Genomic DNA, 14,931 nt, shown 5'->3' on the forward strand with positions numbered 1-14,931 from the left:
AGTAAAGTCGAACGATGCCCCACAGGGGGTCACACAAGTCCTGTGGTTTCGCTAAGCGGCATCAAATAACATCGATATTGATGTGATGTTCTAGCTCCGGCACTGCCATCAAGCAAGCACACCACTGACCAAGAAACAATCACAAGAACCTTCAGGAAGCTACTGCTGTCGGCCCAAGATAAGAGGGGAGTGGGGTACTTCTTCGATCCCATAGACGCAAAAGGGCACATATTGATGGCAAAAGACTACACCTCTTCAAAGAATCAGCATTGAGCCTGTCCATGTTAGAGAAGGCTTGGTGTCCATGCCCACAACGGATGTGCCGTACAGAGGGTAAGGGCGACCACCCAATATCTTCGTAACACCCAAAAAGCACAAGTGAACGTCACCTGTCAATAAAAGATGGAGGCAGACACCACCAACGACGACTCCCCGCGCAGATCTCCAACGCCTCAAACTACGTAATACCCCAAAACAGGGGTCCACCGCAGCCTCGCAATTTGCAGTCTTGCAACGCTGCGCTGCCTCTGTGCGCACTCAGCTCACATTTGAGCCGTCTGAGGCCGCCTTGGGAAGTTGGAAACTGATAGAAGTCCCGTTTCTCTGGCTTAGGCTCACGTCATCGGCTCTATACACCCATTTTACAGGGGTGAATCATGAGGCCGGAGCCAATCAACAGCAGCGCTCCATCGGGGTCCCCTTACGCGTAAGCGGACATGAACCATGCTGAGCCAGATGAACGGGCGCGCCCCACAACTCGCAATCGTCAGGAAGAAAAGTTGCACTTGTTTGTCCCAGATCAGGTCCATGTCTGCACAAGTGAGGCGGATATATTCATGATTTGTGTCTTGTTCGTCCTTCTGTAGACGTGAGTGAGTGGCTTTGGGCACCACAATGCTTCTGCCTAGATTGCATCGAGGCACGCACGATCTCGAGCTTGCATCCGATATTGAGGCTCCAACGCTCAGGTGCGGATTGTACATGTTAGATCGGCTGGGAGTGGGGAGTTCCAGCAACGCGGTGCCTCGATGCCAATGGTTTCATACTGTCCTTGGACTACCTTTTGGGCATTAGGCCACATCCACTTAAGCTTTTGAATCAAATTTGAGTTGTGGGTAATATCGTCACGTCTCTGTTTGCACGATCATGCTAATGAAACACAGACTTCAACGTGGCTCCCGTCTAGCCACTTCCTGAAATGTAGGGCGGCAGTGCTTTGTCACCGCTGCTTCCTTTGAAAAAGTCGACTTGGACCATCAAGTCTTGTCTTCTTACCGATACAATCATCATAAGACTGATTGGCAGACTTTCGTCCAGGCAAAAATACAGCATGGAGCCCAACAATGGAGCTGATATCAGGCTGTCGCTTGGCAAGGTCATGCCCACATCGCGGAATTCGTCTCATGATAGCCTGGAGTCCACGTCAGGCTTTGAGAATGGTGGCATGCGCATCACCTTCAAGGCAAGCGAATTTTCACCTTCCACCAAAAGCGAAATTGGACGCATGCTATGCAAGCGTGTTGGCTTGGGGAACATGCAACATCATCCAACCAACCATTTACATCTGGGTGTGCAGGAGCTGACATACACAGTGAAGAGTCACCATGATAAGAAGGTGGAGGTTGCCCTCTTGAAGCGAGTTTCTGGTTTCTTCAACCCTGGAGAGATGTCAGCCCTGATGGGCCCATCTGGCAGTGGCAAGACCACCTTGCTGGGTCAGTCTCCTCTGCTCAGCTGAGCCTGCCGTGGCACACAGTGTTTGCAACACTCTTCAGCCCATCCTCCCTGCCAGCAGAGAGGCAAAATATTAATATCCTTGGTGCGTGCAGATGTTTTGGCTGGGCGGAAGACGACTGGGAAAACTGAGGGCACGGTGCTGTTTGGGGGCGTCAAGCCCACATCCGGGTTCCTGAGGAGGTACACTGGCTACGTCGAGCAGTTTGGTGCGTGGAGTGCCCTTTTTCCCCACACCTGTGCTGCAGTGACCCAGATCTGACATTGTGCTCTTCGTATAGTATGACCAGACCACGTTGACGCCAATGCTTTCAAAATTAGTGCATATCTTTCATTTTGCAGCCACACATGCATCAAGCTGCTCCCAAGGGGCGTTGCAGAGGGCATTGAGGCATGACCAGGCATGCCCTCTACGCAGAAGGGGGCATGATTGATAATATAGGAAGTGGAGATGCAGCGTGATGAGTTCTGCGGGCGGACCTGACGGTCAGGTGTTCGCAATACAGCAATGATACACCCAAACGTCATGTTGCCCTTACTGATGGGGTGGAGACGCCCCTGCAGACACGCTGGTGGACGTGCTGACAGTGGAGGAGATGCTGCTGTACACTGCGCAGCTCAAGCGGCCGCTGAAGGAAAGCACCTGCTCCAAACGCGCTGCAGTGGACGCACTCATAAGAGATCTGGGCTTGGAAGGCTGCCGCAACACTCGCATTGGGAATGCCATGCACCGCGGCATCTCTGGGGGCCAGGCGCGCTTTTTGCACATGCCACACAGGGGTATTTGCTGTGTGTAGATAAGCAGAGGACATCCTCCAATCACTGCCTAAGTACATGCATGAACATTCTGGCAAAGAGGCGCTTCACGGCGTCCAAAGATGTATCACCACTGTTTCATACACAATTCCTATTCACGGGGAACCCCACACGTCTGCGTTCTGACCCAATTAGATGGCGGTGGCCCCTTTTATGAAATGATGCATGCATTGCCAATTCTTGGGTATGGCACAGGGGGTGCCTCTCAATTGCATTACTTGAGCCTGATATTGGTCCTCACTGTGCACGCAGGCAAAGCGCACCAATATTGGCATCGCCATGATCACCAACCCCCGGGTACTGTTCCTGGACGAGCCCACCTCTGGCCTGGACTCCTACACATCCAACGAGGTGAGATTGGCAGACGCTCATCATCGTGACCCTTGTAGCCAATTCAACTTTGCCATCTCTTGAAGCACCTCAGTAGTGAGTAGCATGCTGCAGACAAGAAAGACAAGCACACACCAGCTGATAACACGTGCAGCTACATTAAATGTCAATAGAAATGTGCGTCCCTCCGTCGTGATCAAAGCTGCAGCTCAGATCACAGATAATGAACGTGCATGTGCATGCAGGTGATGACGGTTGTGAAGCAGCTGGTGAAGTCCGGCATCACAATCTGTGCCACCATCCACTCACCCACCCCTTACGGTACACCCCTTGCTGTGCTCAATAGTGTATCAAAGATTACGTGATCCTTTATTTGTCCGCAGCACTCATCAATACTATCGTTCTTTTTTTAGCCTTGTTTACATTGCATACATCTGCTGGACAGCCAAGCCTTCTGTCTATCACACGGCAGAGAGAGCCCATCGTGAAATGCACGCAGCTTGCTTGAGCATTCTTCATCTTTGCCTACAGCCTTCTGTCTGTCATATAGCAGAGGTCACCATGAGGTGCAAGCAAACATCTCCAATCCTACTGCGCGAGTACACTTTAATTTCAATTTTACTGCGTGAGGACCTGAGGTTTGTGCCCCTTTTGCCTGTGCAGCGTTCCGGTTATTCGACCGCATGATGCTGCTGCTGCGGGGGCGGGTGGTGTACTTTGGGGCAAGGGGCGAGGAGGCCACAAACTACTTCAAGGCTGTGCCGCTGCCAGAGGGGCAGATGATGACGTCCCTGGGAGAAGGCTCCAATGAGGCAGAGTGGATTGTGGACATCACCACTCAGGCTGACCGCCAGGAGAGGTATATCCTCTTGCCAGCCTGCTGTGTCACATATTCCTGATGATTGCATGCGCATGGAGTTGTGCATGCAACACCACGAGAAGTTTCTTTTCTAATCCGCAAATCTGAGGGTCACAAGGACAATTGCACTTGCTCATTGCATTTCTCTGCTGCATCATGCCCCTTGATCTGCACGGTCTTCAGCAAGCAAAGGAGGGAAGCATGCATATTGCCCCGCAGAGCCCCAGCCTGCGCACATGGGCATCTTGTGCCAGAATGCACCGCGCATCTCATGTGCTGTTTTCAGAAGGAATGCTTTACCCCCCAGCGATGTCCTTCTTGAGGCTTGCAGTTTGCACCAAGGTATACGCTCTGCGTTTCCTTCCTGACACTTAGAGCAGCATTTCTGCATGGCAGGGGTGGGATGTTTGCGGATCTGTATGAGTCCAGCGAGATCAAGGCGGCCAATGATGCAGAGCTGGATGGGCTGCTGCAGCAGCATTCAACCGTCAGCCCCCAGCGACTCAAGGAGCTGTCTGTCAAGCGCGCCACTGTCACACCCTCCTGGTGGGCGCTATGGATCCTGTTCAGGGTGAGCCTCTCTGTTTTTCCTTCCCTGTCAATTACCTTGCTATGCTGTTCAGGGTGAGCCTCCCTGTTATTCCTTCCCTTTTAAGTACCTTGCTTTGCTGTACCAACGCACAGACAGTGTAATACATTATGGGGGCGTTCCTTATGATGGGTCATCTGCTCAGGATAGTTTGTGTCTCTGCGCTGCGCAACTTGGAAGTTGTCTTGCCAGCTCAGCTGAACCAGAGAGGTTCTGCTGTGTCATGACAAGAAGATTTACTTCTGTGTCATGGCAAGAAGACTTACTTAAAAGACAAGGATTGACCATGGGGTTGTGTTCTGTGTGCAGTTCCGCACCCTGAAGAACTACAAGGATGGGGCGTTCCTGGGCCCGCGCATTGGCGACAAGCTCATCTTCTCCCTGCTTATTTTCAGGCAAGTACCCTTCACATTGCCTGGCGTGTACATTTCCACCTGTCCACCCCTCATGAAAAAAAGAAAATTGCATGCGCAAGTGGGGTATTTGAAAGTTGCACTGAGCGATTTGTGCTGTGCTGCAGCCTGTATTTTGCTGTGGGCAACGACTTCTACGCAGACAACATCATCAACATTGCGGCAGTGCTGTTCATGTGGAGCACGCTGCCAGCCTTTGGGGCGGCCGCCTATGTCCCCTCCATTGTGCTTGAGCGACCCCTTTTCACCAGGCAAGCCCTTCTGCAGCTCTGCCTCTCCGCACCTACTGCAGGGAACTTCTCAGTGCAGGACCCTTGCCTGTACCTCCATTGAAAGCAGTTCCCAGCTGGACTGCAACAAAAATGGCACAAGGGGCTTGCCGCTTTGTGTCTGGAAATGATTGTGTAATCTGGCAACCATGGAGGTCATGAACCAAGTCTTGCACAGGAGAGTGATGCGGCCCTGCAACTTGAAATCAGAGTCAAGACATCAGGCCTGCTTTGACTGGGAGCGATGTGTTGTGACTGACTGTCTGGCTATGACTGACTGTGCAGGGAGCGGAATGATGGTCTCTACAGGGTGATCACGTACCTCGTGTCCAAGATGCTGGAGGAGCTGATGCTGGCGTTCCTGGCGTCCCTGGTGTTCTCCTGCATTGTGTTCTATGGAGTCAAGCTGCAAGGCGAGTGGGTGCTCTTTTGGCTCGTCTACCTCGTCACCCTCTCCTGCGGCATTGGTGAGGCCTTCGAGCCATCTTATAGCCATGTAGCCTTGGAAGGAAAATATGATGTGGCGTTCCTGGTGTTCTGCTCATTACTTCAATAATTATTACTACATTATAGAGACCTTTTGGGAGCCACCTCAGGCTCATCGGTCTTATAGGCAGTCTGTCACTGCCCATCTACATATCACGAACTTCTCGAGTGTCTGCATTCCGTCAAAAGTTCTGTAAACCACTGTTTGCATGTCTGCCTGAGAAGTTCCAGTAAACTCACGGTAGGTTCACTGTGCATCCGCCCTTGCTGCATGTGCCCTGGGCAAGCTAAAGACTCTATTTCACACGAGTGCATGTACTGGCTGTCAGCAAGCCAATATGGAGGTCATGGAAATGAAAAAACATATGATGCTGTGCAGTGCTGGCGTACACTGTGGCGGCCTGTGCTCCCAACATGGATGTCGCCAATGCGGTGAGTCACACGAATTGTGACCCTTGCAACATAATCTTTTATATGCATGAAGGCAACGCCCTCCATAGTCTTCCTTTGGCAGCCCTACTGCCCTGCTTTGCTTTGCTTTGGCCATCAGAGGAGCCAGGTCTTCACTACTCTCCTCTGTTGTGCATGTAAGGGTGGCCTCTCGCAGGGCTTCACAGTCTTACACGTCAGTGACCCCACCCCCTGAAACAGCCCCCCCCCTGCCCCCTGCCACAGTGTGACACTGTGATCACCTTCCACGCTGCACAGCTGCCACCCTGTCACACTTTGGTGACTATACCCTCCTAAACATCTTCTCTTGTGGTGTACAGGCGCTGCCGGCGTATGTGGTGACGCTGCTCTTTTTCAGCGGCTTCCTGATCCGCTCCAGCAGCATGCCCCGCTACTGGTTCTGGTACCAGTACATCAACTTCATCCGCTACGCGTGGCACGCGCAGATGAGCAACCAGTTTGACGCGCACGCGGACGTGCTGCTCAATGGAAAGCCGGTCCTGGAGTTCTACGATGTCACGGACAGCAAGTGGGCCAACCTGGGCTTCGAGTCCTGCTTCTTCGTCGGCTTTTTCTTCTTTGCCTGGCTGGTGCGCGCATCGTAACCCCTTCCCCTGTCTCCCTGCGCCCCCGCTGTGATCTGATCCCAGGGGTTCTGAAGACTAGTGTCTAACGCCTGTTTGGTCAAAATGCTGAGGTGTGGTAGCTGATCTGTCAGGTACATCAGGGGTGTTCTTGCCATGCCTGCATTTCAATGAAGCAGCGCTTGTGCAGCCTGGATGCGACTGTAGTATAGAGAATGTCAGCAAGAGATATCAAGTGCAATAGGATAGACATTCGTGCGCCGGAGAAATGTCAAGAGGATTGTGGGCGTGCAGGCTCTGTCATTCTGCAAGCACTCCAAGCGTTGAAGGAGGCTACCATGAGCATCAGAACGTTTGCACAGCAGAAGGCCACCAATGGCTGTGGCTTGATTTCCGGCTGTCTTCATCAATTTGAAAGCTGCGTCACAGCTTGCATCTCTGCTAAAAGTGAGGAGCACGCCATGCGCACTGATGAATGATGATTATGGACATGGACATGAAGTATCGGGCACCGATGTGTCATTCGATGCTGATGCTCTACTGGTCATCAACCTAATTGCTGTCATTTACTGGCCTTTGTCTATAGGCTCAGGTGCCTGGAAGCATCCTGCCCAACGTATGGAGAATTAGGAAGTGCCAATTGCCTTCACGTCTTTGCTAGATTGCTACCCACCTCAAGAGGTGGAAGTGCCAATAAATATTGGCAATGGCTTGATTTTTTTCAATGGCACGCCTGAACTTGTACAGACAAGATCACGTGCAGCTGTCGTTTGTGCTTAAGCTTCGTCCTTTCAGGGGTGAAGGGACCATCTTTGGACCAGAAGCTTTGAACCACATGGAACGTTGAAGAGCTGTAAATTTAGTGTTGCTATGTTTTGGGTGTGCCTAGGGGAGCCTGAATTCTTTTGGCAAGTGACGAACTTGAGCTCGCATGCCTAGCAATGACAATGTATGCAGGATGCTAGAAGGTGTATCATCAACTGAATGGAGTATGTGTTGTGTAGATCCAAATTACTTTGTCGGCAGATGCAGTCGCTTCCACTGCAGCTGCTCCCAAAGTAGAGGACTGATACCATCGAAATATGGTAGGGAATGACCCAGGAGGTGTGGCAATTACGTCAGGTCAGATGCTCTTAGGCCACTGTGACATGGTCCCACATTCTCGCGCTTGCGTTGACAATTGTAAGAAGGGGTAACATTAGACTGACCCTGTTCTGGCGCGTTAGCTGTGATCTCGTGAGTCCAGTTTGTGACATGATTATGCATGTCTGCCAAACTCTGGTGTGCGCCCTGCACGCTCCAGTTTGACAGATATGGAGGTGATATCGAAATATGACCATCATCAGGATGATCACCGTGACTGCATGTAGCGCTGGCCGGCCGGCATATCTGCGCATGCGCAAGCCCATGCAATTAATCGCTAGCAGAATTCCATGGATTTAAATGGAAATTCCCACCACTCTCGCGAAATATAAATGATTTGTTGATCACACGTTGTGGAATGGATGTCAACATCAACGTCGAGGATCGCATGGGGGGTTTCCCAGGACTCGAAGAGCAGCTTCCGCAGATCGAACCGCAGCTTCGCGAGCGCGTAGGCTGCAGAGAGCCGTTTCAGCCAAGGCACGCCAGGAGGCATTTTGTGCCTTTCGAAAATTACGATCCGAACAGGTAAATTGCCAAATAAATATATGAAAGCTGCAATGGGTCGTGACTTAGCACCCTCCTTATGCTAACTGTGGCTCTTAGCTGTTGAACAGACCTGAATTCGGCAGCGGGACATCGGGTTCATGTCGCCGCTGTTCCCCTCTGCAGCTCATCCTGCGATGTCCAGGGTGGTTGTACTTTCCAAAAATGGATGGAATGCCTACTGCCGTGCTCTCGACCAGCGACCCATCGTCACAAAGTGAGAGGGCCGTCCTAGAAGCTAGCTGTTATAATTACTTACTTCCTCCTTATCTTGCACCATCCAATGCTGTAGTGTAGTATTCAAGATTATATCCTTACATGATTTGTACCGTACTCCCAATCCCCTCGATATGATTCCTTATTTTGAAGTCAGTGGCTCCTTCTCCACGACTTCACTTGCACCAGGCAGGCAATCAAGTTGACCTCGAGCCAAACAATCGCGAGGAACTCCCTATGGATCCTGGAACTTATATAAATTCACATACGGTGCCAACAAACAAATGCTTTGGCAACCCCTGTGTGAGGTGCACTATGGTTGTGTGCTGAGCAGCGCCTTTCTGCACCCCTGTCACAGGTCCCTGACTGCAGCGGCAGGATTTGCACTTGGCGATATAATTGCACAGCACAGCACAAAACATCCTGGAGAGCGCTACAATTACCTGAGAACTGCTCGGATGACCGCATTCGGTCTATTCTTTGCAGGACCCCTGCAGGGTCATTACTGGTATGGCTGGCTGGATAAGGTGAGCCTCAGGCTGGAGCACTGTCAAGGAAAGGACATTCAAGCAAAATTTCTGATGTGCTTTCTCATCCTCCTGTATGAAGCACTCATGTTTGTGAGCTGAGATTCCTCTATTATCAGTACCTGACGGGCGTAGAGAATGGCTGAGATCCATGTGACTAAAGCTCGTGGTGTGCTGCGCAGACAATTCTACCACTCAGGCCCAAAAGGTGCATTGCTTATCCGATCACTTCATGAGCAATTTTCACATCTCTTGTGCGTCCAAATTTCTGACTCCAAGATGCCTTATGCTCTGTGTTGCATACAGCTTGGGAGCAGTTGTCAGCAAGATCGGCATAGACCAAACGATAATGGCACCGCTTGGCACAGTGGCCTTCTTTTCTACAATGAAGACCATGGAGCTCAAGCCCAGCGAGAGCCTCCAAGTAGTGAAGGTGTGCTCTGCACATATCCTCTGATCGATCAAACAAAAGGGGCAGCACATGTCTACACATGCAAGCAGCAGCCCTTCAGATCACTAGAGGAGGTGATGTGCTTGCGTAGCTGTAGATGCATGGGCACCTGTAACAGGTGCACTTCGTTTGCTGGTGCAGGAAAAGACATGGCCCACTGTGGCAGCTGGCTGGCAGCTGTGGATTCCTGCGCATGCCATCAACTTTGGCTTCATTGCCCCCTCCATGAGAGTGCTCTATGTGAATGTGGTTGCGGTGAGACTCACATTCACCCATCATGTCTGATAGCCTTGCTTGATTGTGCACCTTGCACGTTGCAATGCCACATGGCATGCATACTGCATACTGATATCAATGTGGAGTAAATTGGTGATTCTGGGCTGATTACATATATTTGTGTCTTTGTGTGGTATACAGATTGCATGGACGTATATTCTGTCCAAAGCAGCTGCAGGAGGCAATGAAGAAAGAGTGGAGGCACAGGTCACTGCATGATGAAGTGTTGAAGAGGCTTGAGAGTGCGAGACATATTGATTCTGTGAAGTGCGCAGCACTACTGAAAGAGGTAGACCATTGCAATGGTATGTGGCTTTTTGAGGAAAGAATCCAGGATTGCAGCGTCTCTCTTCAAGGTCTGAATGCTTCAGATCTGGGATTTTTTCTGCGCCGTACCCTGGCAGCAGCAGCAGGAGCCGTATATTGGGCAGCATGGATCATGAAGTGCCTCTTGGTCGGAAGCAGGTAAATCTGGCCGAAAGGTGATATCAAGGTTCTTGGTATGCGAGCACTTTACGGTGCACAAACGATCACTGATGGATTATAACCTTGATACAAAGACCTACAGAACGCTCTCTCAAAGTTGGATCATACTGAGTGTGGCAGGCATGCCTTGTTTTTACAACAGCCAAAGTGCGGGCACAGATGCAGTGATGTGCATTTGAAAGAGGCTTACTTGATAGTAGCCCTGAACGCTTGCTCCCAGCAGATAGAAGAACGCCCTGCATCCGTTGTGGCAGCACTTCTGACTGCCATACGCATTGTCTGATAGTAATATAATTGGCTCCACGTGTTTGTTATGGCCTGATAGATATCTACGCGCGCTGAAGTATGTGCAGCTGCTAGATCTTTAAGATCTTTCGTAGTCAGAGGGACGAAACAGCAGAGGCCAACTTAAAATCAGAATTCTGGCACAAATTATTATTGTTCCTTGTTCATAATCGAAAGTTCTGCAAGCGTTCATGAGCACCACTGCCAGCAGTTAGCCAGACTTGGAGTTGGCACAGGTGTCTCTTTCTGGCTGCACATTTATTTTCTCAGCAAGCTCACGAGAAAAGTTGTATAGAAAGCAGTGGCTGCTTCATGTTATCGCGGCTCGCGATGCTGACGAATGATGCTGCTAATCAGCCTCCATTGTTCATGCATTCATCAATATTGTGGCGTCTGTGCTGGTCTCAGATGGGTGCTCCTTGCAGCTGGACAGGCCTTCCAGAAATTGCTTCACCTCTTGGACATAGCTTCCTTGCTGCATCACGTGATCTGCAAACAGTGTCCTGTCCATGCATGGCAGCAGCAAGTTGTTCAGAATGAAACGGATCTCAGTGCCGGACCAGGACTTCAATTGCTGCAGTCATCGACATAGCATGCAAGACTGATGAAGTCACTTACCGCTGCTTGCTCTGGAGCGCTACTGCATCAGTGAGTTGCTCGGTTAAGCCCTTGTGAAGATTCAACAACTCCTCTTGATGCTGCACCTCTTCCTTGATGGCCTTATGTGCCACCTGCAGATTGCAGAATCGTTGCATATTGCCTGTGATGGGTATGTAAAGCTCCAAAACTGCATCTGTATTGTGCTGCCTGGGTGTCACTGCGGACTGTAATGGAAAAGTTTTACCATTATGCGCTTCATTTCGTCTTTGCTCCTGCTCTCCTGGGCTGCCTTTTTCTGCTGAAACCTCGACACATCTGCAGCAAAAGCTTGTGAGAGTGAGATTGCAGCTGTGCTGCACACAGAAAGATCTGATAATTGTTTCAGCAGAGCAGACGTGTGGGCTACCTTCATTGAGACTCTTGTGCCTAGCTTGAAGGGCGTCCACAGCTGCCTGGCGCTCATTCACATCCAGCTGAAGCTCCAACATTTCGTTCTCAGCATCTGCAATTTGAACCAAGGCGTCATCGACATTGTGGAGCTATCGTCTGTGTAGGCAAGCAGAAGGCTAGTGCAGGTGTGCGCACCATTGATCTGTGACCTTGCTTGGCGCCAGACTTCCCTATCTGCTGAAGTGGTGGCCACAAAGGATCCCATCTTGTTGATCAGGAAAGACGAATTGGGAATTTGGAGGAGGCATGAGAAAACGACAGGGATTGAACGAAACCTTGGAAACTTTGCGTAGATCCGTAAACGGGCTGAGACCGAGGAAAATGCTCTCGCGTTTTCCACATGAAATAACAAGTCAGCACGCACATCATAACTCACACTTTGGGGCAAATACTTGCAGATCGTCATCGCCTGCGCAAATTGTCAATCGGTGAAGAGACTGAAGGAGTGATTGCCTTGCAACTGTCTACAATCGCAGCCGGAATTTTCACAATACAGGCCCTGGTTTGAACAACTTAAGGAGTTTTATTGAAATATTTCACCGATATCACAGAGCCTGCAAAAATGGGGCATGAATCCCGATTAATGCCAGACACTTTCCACAAGGTCTTCATGGTCAGCAACACCCTCATATACATGCTTTGCAAGCCAGTTTTGAGGGTTCTGGCAGGTAACACATCCATATACTCCACTTCGATCATTGCAAAAGGAAAAGGGAGATGCTTATCAGGCCTTTTGAGTTTTGTCTAGCTGGTGTGAAGCTGAAGGGATGCCCTGCCTGCGCAGTTCCATACGAGGCCATCGTGCCGGAACACACACAGTATGCACTGTTCCAGCTCTATTGCGACCTGAGGGCCAACCCCATCAAGGATCGACACTGGCTGGAAGTGCATGCCAAGCGTCTGAAACCCCAAACGTTCCCTGGATGGATTGTGAGGCTCCCTCCTCCCTGTTGGGCTGCAGTAATCCTGCACTTACCAATCCGCTGCCTTGTAAACGCACGTTTCATGATCCTGCTTTATTTGACTCCTGCAGGCTCTGGCTTCCGCTCTCCTGTACGTCTCAGCAGGCACTGCTGGCCTGCTGTGTGCGCTGTTGAGCATCATGGCTGCCACCCTCTATGTTCTGGTGTTCGTTCTGGCATCTGCAGGTGAGCTACATGTCGAAAAGATGGTACAATCTTGCTTGTATCTCTAGAAGAGATAGAGAAGGGATGGCTCTGACCGTTCAACCGCATGATGTTGTGCAGGAGTCATTGCTGGGGTGATCACTGGACTCCTGGCGTTCAGCTTCTTCGGCCTGGCCTGCATTGCCAGCTTTGCCGCAACGAGTGCTGGCATCGGTGCGACTTTCCCCGGCATGCATGACATATGTCCTCATGGCAACTGAACAAAACTTCATTTTCTCAATCTCAACTTCCTCTGCCGGAAGCATGTATTGACGCCAGTCTTTGAATCGTCTTCATACATGCGATGCATGGATAATTCTGCATGGATGAGTCTGCATGGATTATGCATGGAAAAGGCAACAGGGCATCTTGGTGTGATTGCAGGCTATGGGAGCCTGGCATCAGCGCAGGCAGTGCTGCGCTTCTTCAGCGCCCACCTGCTCCCCAAGCCGCAGGACCCCTTTGACATGCCCGAGCTCAATTTGCGCCCAGTGGCAACGCCGCGCGCGCCGGTGGCCCCCGACCCGGCGCCGGCCGTCAGCCCCTCTTCCACGCAAGCCTCCCTGCCGTGCCCTGTCACTCCTGGATCTGTCAGCGTGGCCCAGGTCTACACTCCGGTGCGTGTCTATACTCCCGAGACTCCTACTCTGTCAAAGCCTCCACAATGCTTCAGAGCATGATGTCTCTGGGTTGAGGTGAAACACCAAGACCTTGGTCTTTTTCGGCAGAAAGACGAAGCCATCAGGGGAGTCTGGTACCAATTTACTGGTTCTCACAGCACATGATGGCATGCATTACCGCACTTCCAGTTGGAACATGGCAATGAACAAGTTTTCAGCTGGCAAAGGGCTGTGGGAGGTCTGTTCTCTGCTGAGTGACAAAGTGGGCGTTGCTGAGTGGGCGGTGACTGTGGCGCAGGATGCTCTGGACCCCATCGTGGAGGATGCCCAGCTGGAGGCCGCCGTGCAGGAGCAGATCGCCAATGCCCAGGCTGTCATTGGTGCGTGCATGGCCCCATATCCTTGCAGCACCATGAAGCACTGCCCCTTATGTGCCCTGCCATCCTGCTTCTTGGGTATTGCTTGAACTTGAGGTGGCTTGCGCCGGGTTCATCATATGTAATTCTATGTTCTTTTCTGGGTATTTGCTGCTGTTGTCGAGCTGCCCCACTTGTTTTCTGCGACTTGGATTTGGGCAGGCCATATCCTGGCGCCCTTCCTACTGGCGAGCACCTCCCCAGGCATGGGCGGACTGAATACAATTACCTGATTAATTTATATATCTTTATCAGGAGATGCAGAGGAGAATGGTGAAGTGGCCGAAGCAAAGCCAGTGCTGCCCACGATCCTGGCCTCGGACGAGCAGTCTCTGCGCAGCATCCACGCTCCTGTCAAGGCGAACGGCACCCACAAGACCTCCAAGCACCACCAAGCGCACAGCAACGTCAAGGGGATCTCGGCAAAGGCTGGCGGCTGATCACACTGTACTCCTGCCGAACGGATGCGCCCACCAAGATGGAAACGCTCCTGCAAAAGGGGGACAAACGGCAGAAGGCAGTAAGAGTTGAATGTCAGATTGAAGTGGGCGGCGGCTTGATGTCATGATAGTGCACTCGGGCCTTCTTGTGCACCCCTGTTCCTCCGCAGAGCTCCTGGAACGTGCTTGTAGCTACTAGGACATTTTATCTGCTTCTTTTGTTTATTCCTTCGGCTTTTCTCTATTTAAAATGTGTTCATATAAGGCATGACACCCACTTTCAAGAGGAGCTTTGCACGGGTGCGTCCTGAAATAGGAGCAAGCACCTGAGTTTTGTCTGCGATTACATTATGTTGTTCCAGGGTTCCCCGACTACTAGAGGGCCTTCCCACAGCGTATCTCTGCGCTATCTTCTACTGCCTTGAAATGCTTTAATGTTCGATACAGAATAGACAGAGTTACTGAATGATTAGGTGTCCTCATTTGCAGACCCGGTTTTCTACTGCAGAGTATTGCAGTTTTGGATGTATGTGTTTACCTCACTGTTGGCATTTTGTACAGTGCGACAAAACAAACCTTGTCAGGGGAATGGTAAGAACGATAGAAGTACTAGTACTCAGGTGTGCATTGCTGACTACAATACCGTAGTTGCCTACTTATATTAGGAGACGGACATGTGTGTAACAGCTGTCAAATCCTTTCCATGAGACTAATTTGTGGTGAGGCATATGCTTATCAATATCGCAAAGTGTTGCACACATGTACTGTAATTCGATATG

General features: G+C 50.9%; 2 protein-coding genes across 2 annotated transcripts; both read left to right on the top strand.

Moving 5' to 3' along the window:
• Nucleotides 1-1,627: 1,627 nt before the first annotated feature.
• COCSUDRAFT_1342 (P-loop containing nucleoside triphosphate hydrolase protein) lies at nt 1,628-6,494 on the top strand (the record flags this gene model as incomplete). Its single annotated transcript, XM_005643661.1, has 12 exons — nt 1,628-1,715; nt 1,830-1,943; nt 2,299-2,525; nt 2,803-2,901; nt 3,126-3,201; nt 3,544-3,739; nt 3,932-4,012; nt 4,607-4,764; nt 4,884-5,044; nt 5,300-5,477; nt 5,876-5,928; nt 6,267-6,494. Coding segments are annotated over 12 exons (1,659 nt in total), but the record flags the coding sequence as incomplete, so codon positions are not given.
• Nucleotides 6,495-8,200: 1,706 nt separating this feature from the next.
• On the top strand, nt 8,201-14,849 carry COCSUDRAFT_67996 (hypothetical protein). The gene is made up of 10 exons (XM_005643662.1): nt 8,201-8,436; nt 8,794-8,962; nt 9,145-9,170; nt 9,269-9,395; nt 9,555-9,668; nt 12,544-12,658; nt 12,758-12,850; nt 13,061-13,293; nt 13,595-13,676; nt 13,968-14,849. The coding sequence occupies exons 1-10, from the start codon at nt 8,321-8,323 to the stop codon at nt 14,150-14,152; spliced, it is 1,260 nt and encodes a 419-aa protein (XP_005643719.1). The 5' UTR covers nt 8,201-8,320; the 3' UTR covers nt 14,153-14,849.
• The last annotated feature ends 82 nt before the right edge of the window (nt 14,850-14,931 follow it).

This window comes from Coccomyxa subellipsoidea (assembly GCF_000258705.1).
Source record: "Coccomyxa subellipsoidea C-169, whole genome shotgun sequence".
In the NCBI taxonomy this organism is placed as follows: domain Eukaryota; kingdom Viridiplantae; phylum Chlorophyta; class Trebouxiophyceae; family Coccomyxaceae; genus Coccomyxa; species Coccomyxa subellipsoidea.

Coding starts and splice junctions, on each gene's coding strand:
- COCSUDRAFT_67996 (XM_005643662.1), top strand. CDS start 8,321: ATGTCGCCGCTGTTCCCCTCTGCAGCTCATCCTGCGATGTCCAGGGTG. Junction 12,851..13,060: donor CGCAACGAGTGCTGGCATCG/GTGCGACTTTCC, acceptor GTGTGATTGCAG/GCTATGGGAGCCTGGCATCA. Junction 13,294..13,594: donor TGGCCCAGGTCTACACTCCG/GTGCGTGTCTAT, acceptor ACTGTGGCGCAG/GATGCTCTGGACCCCATCGT.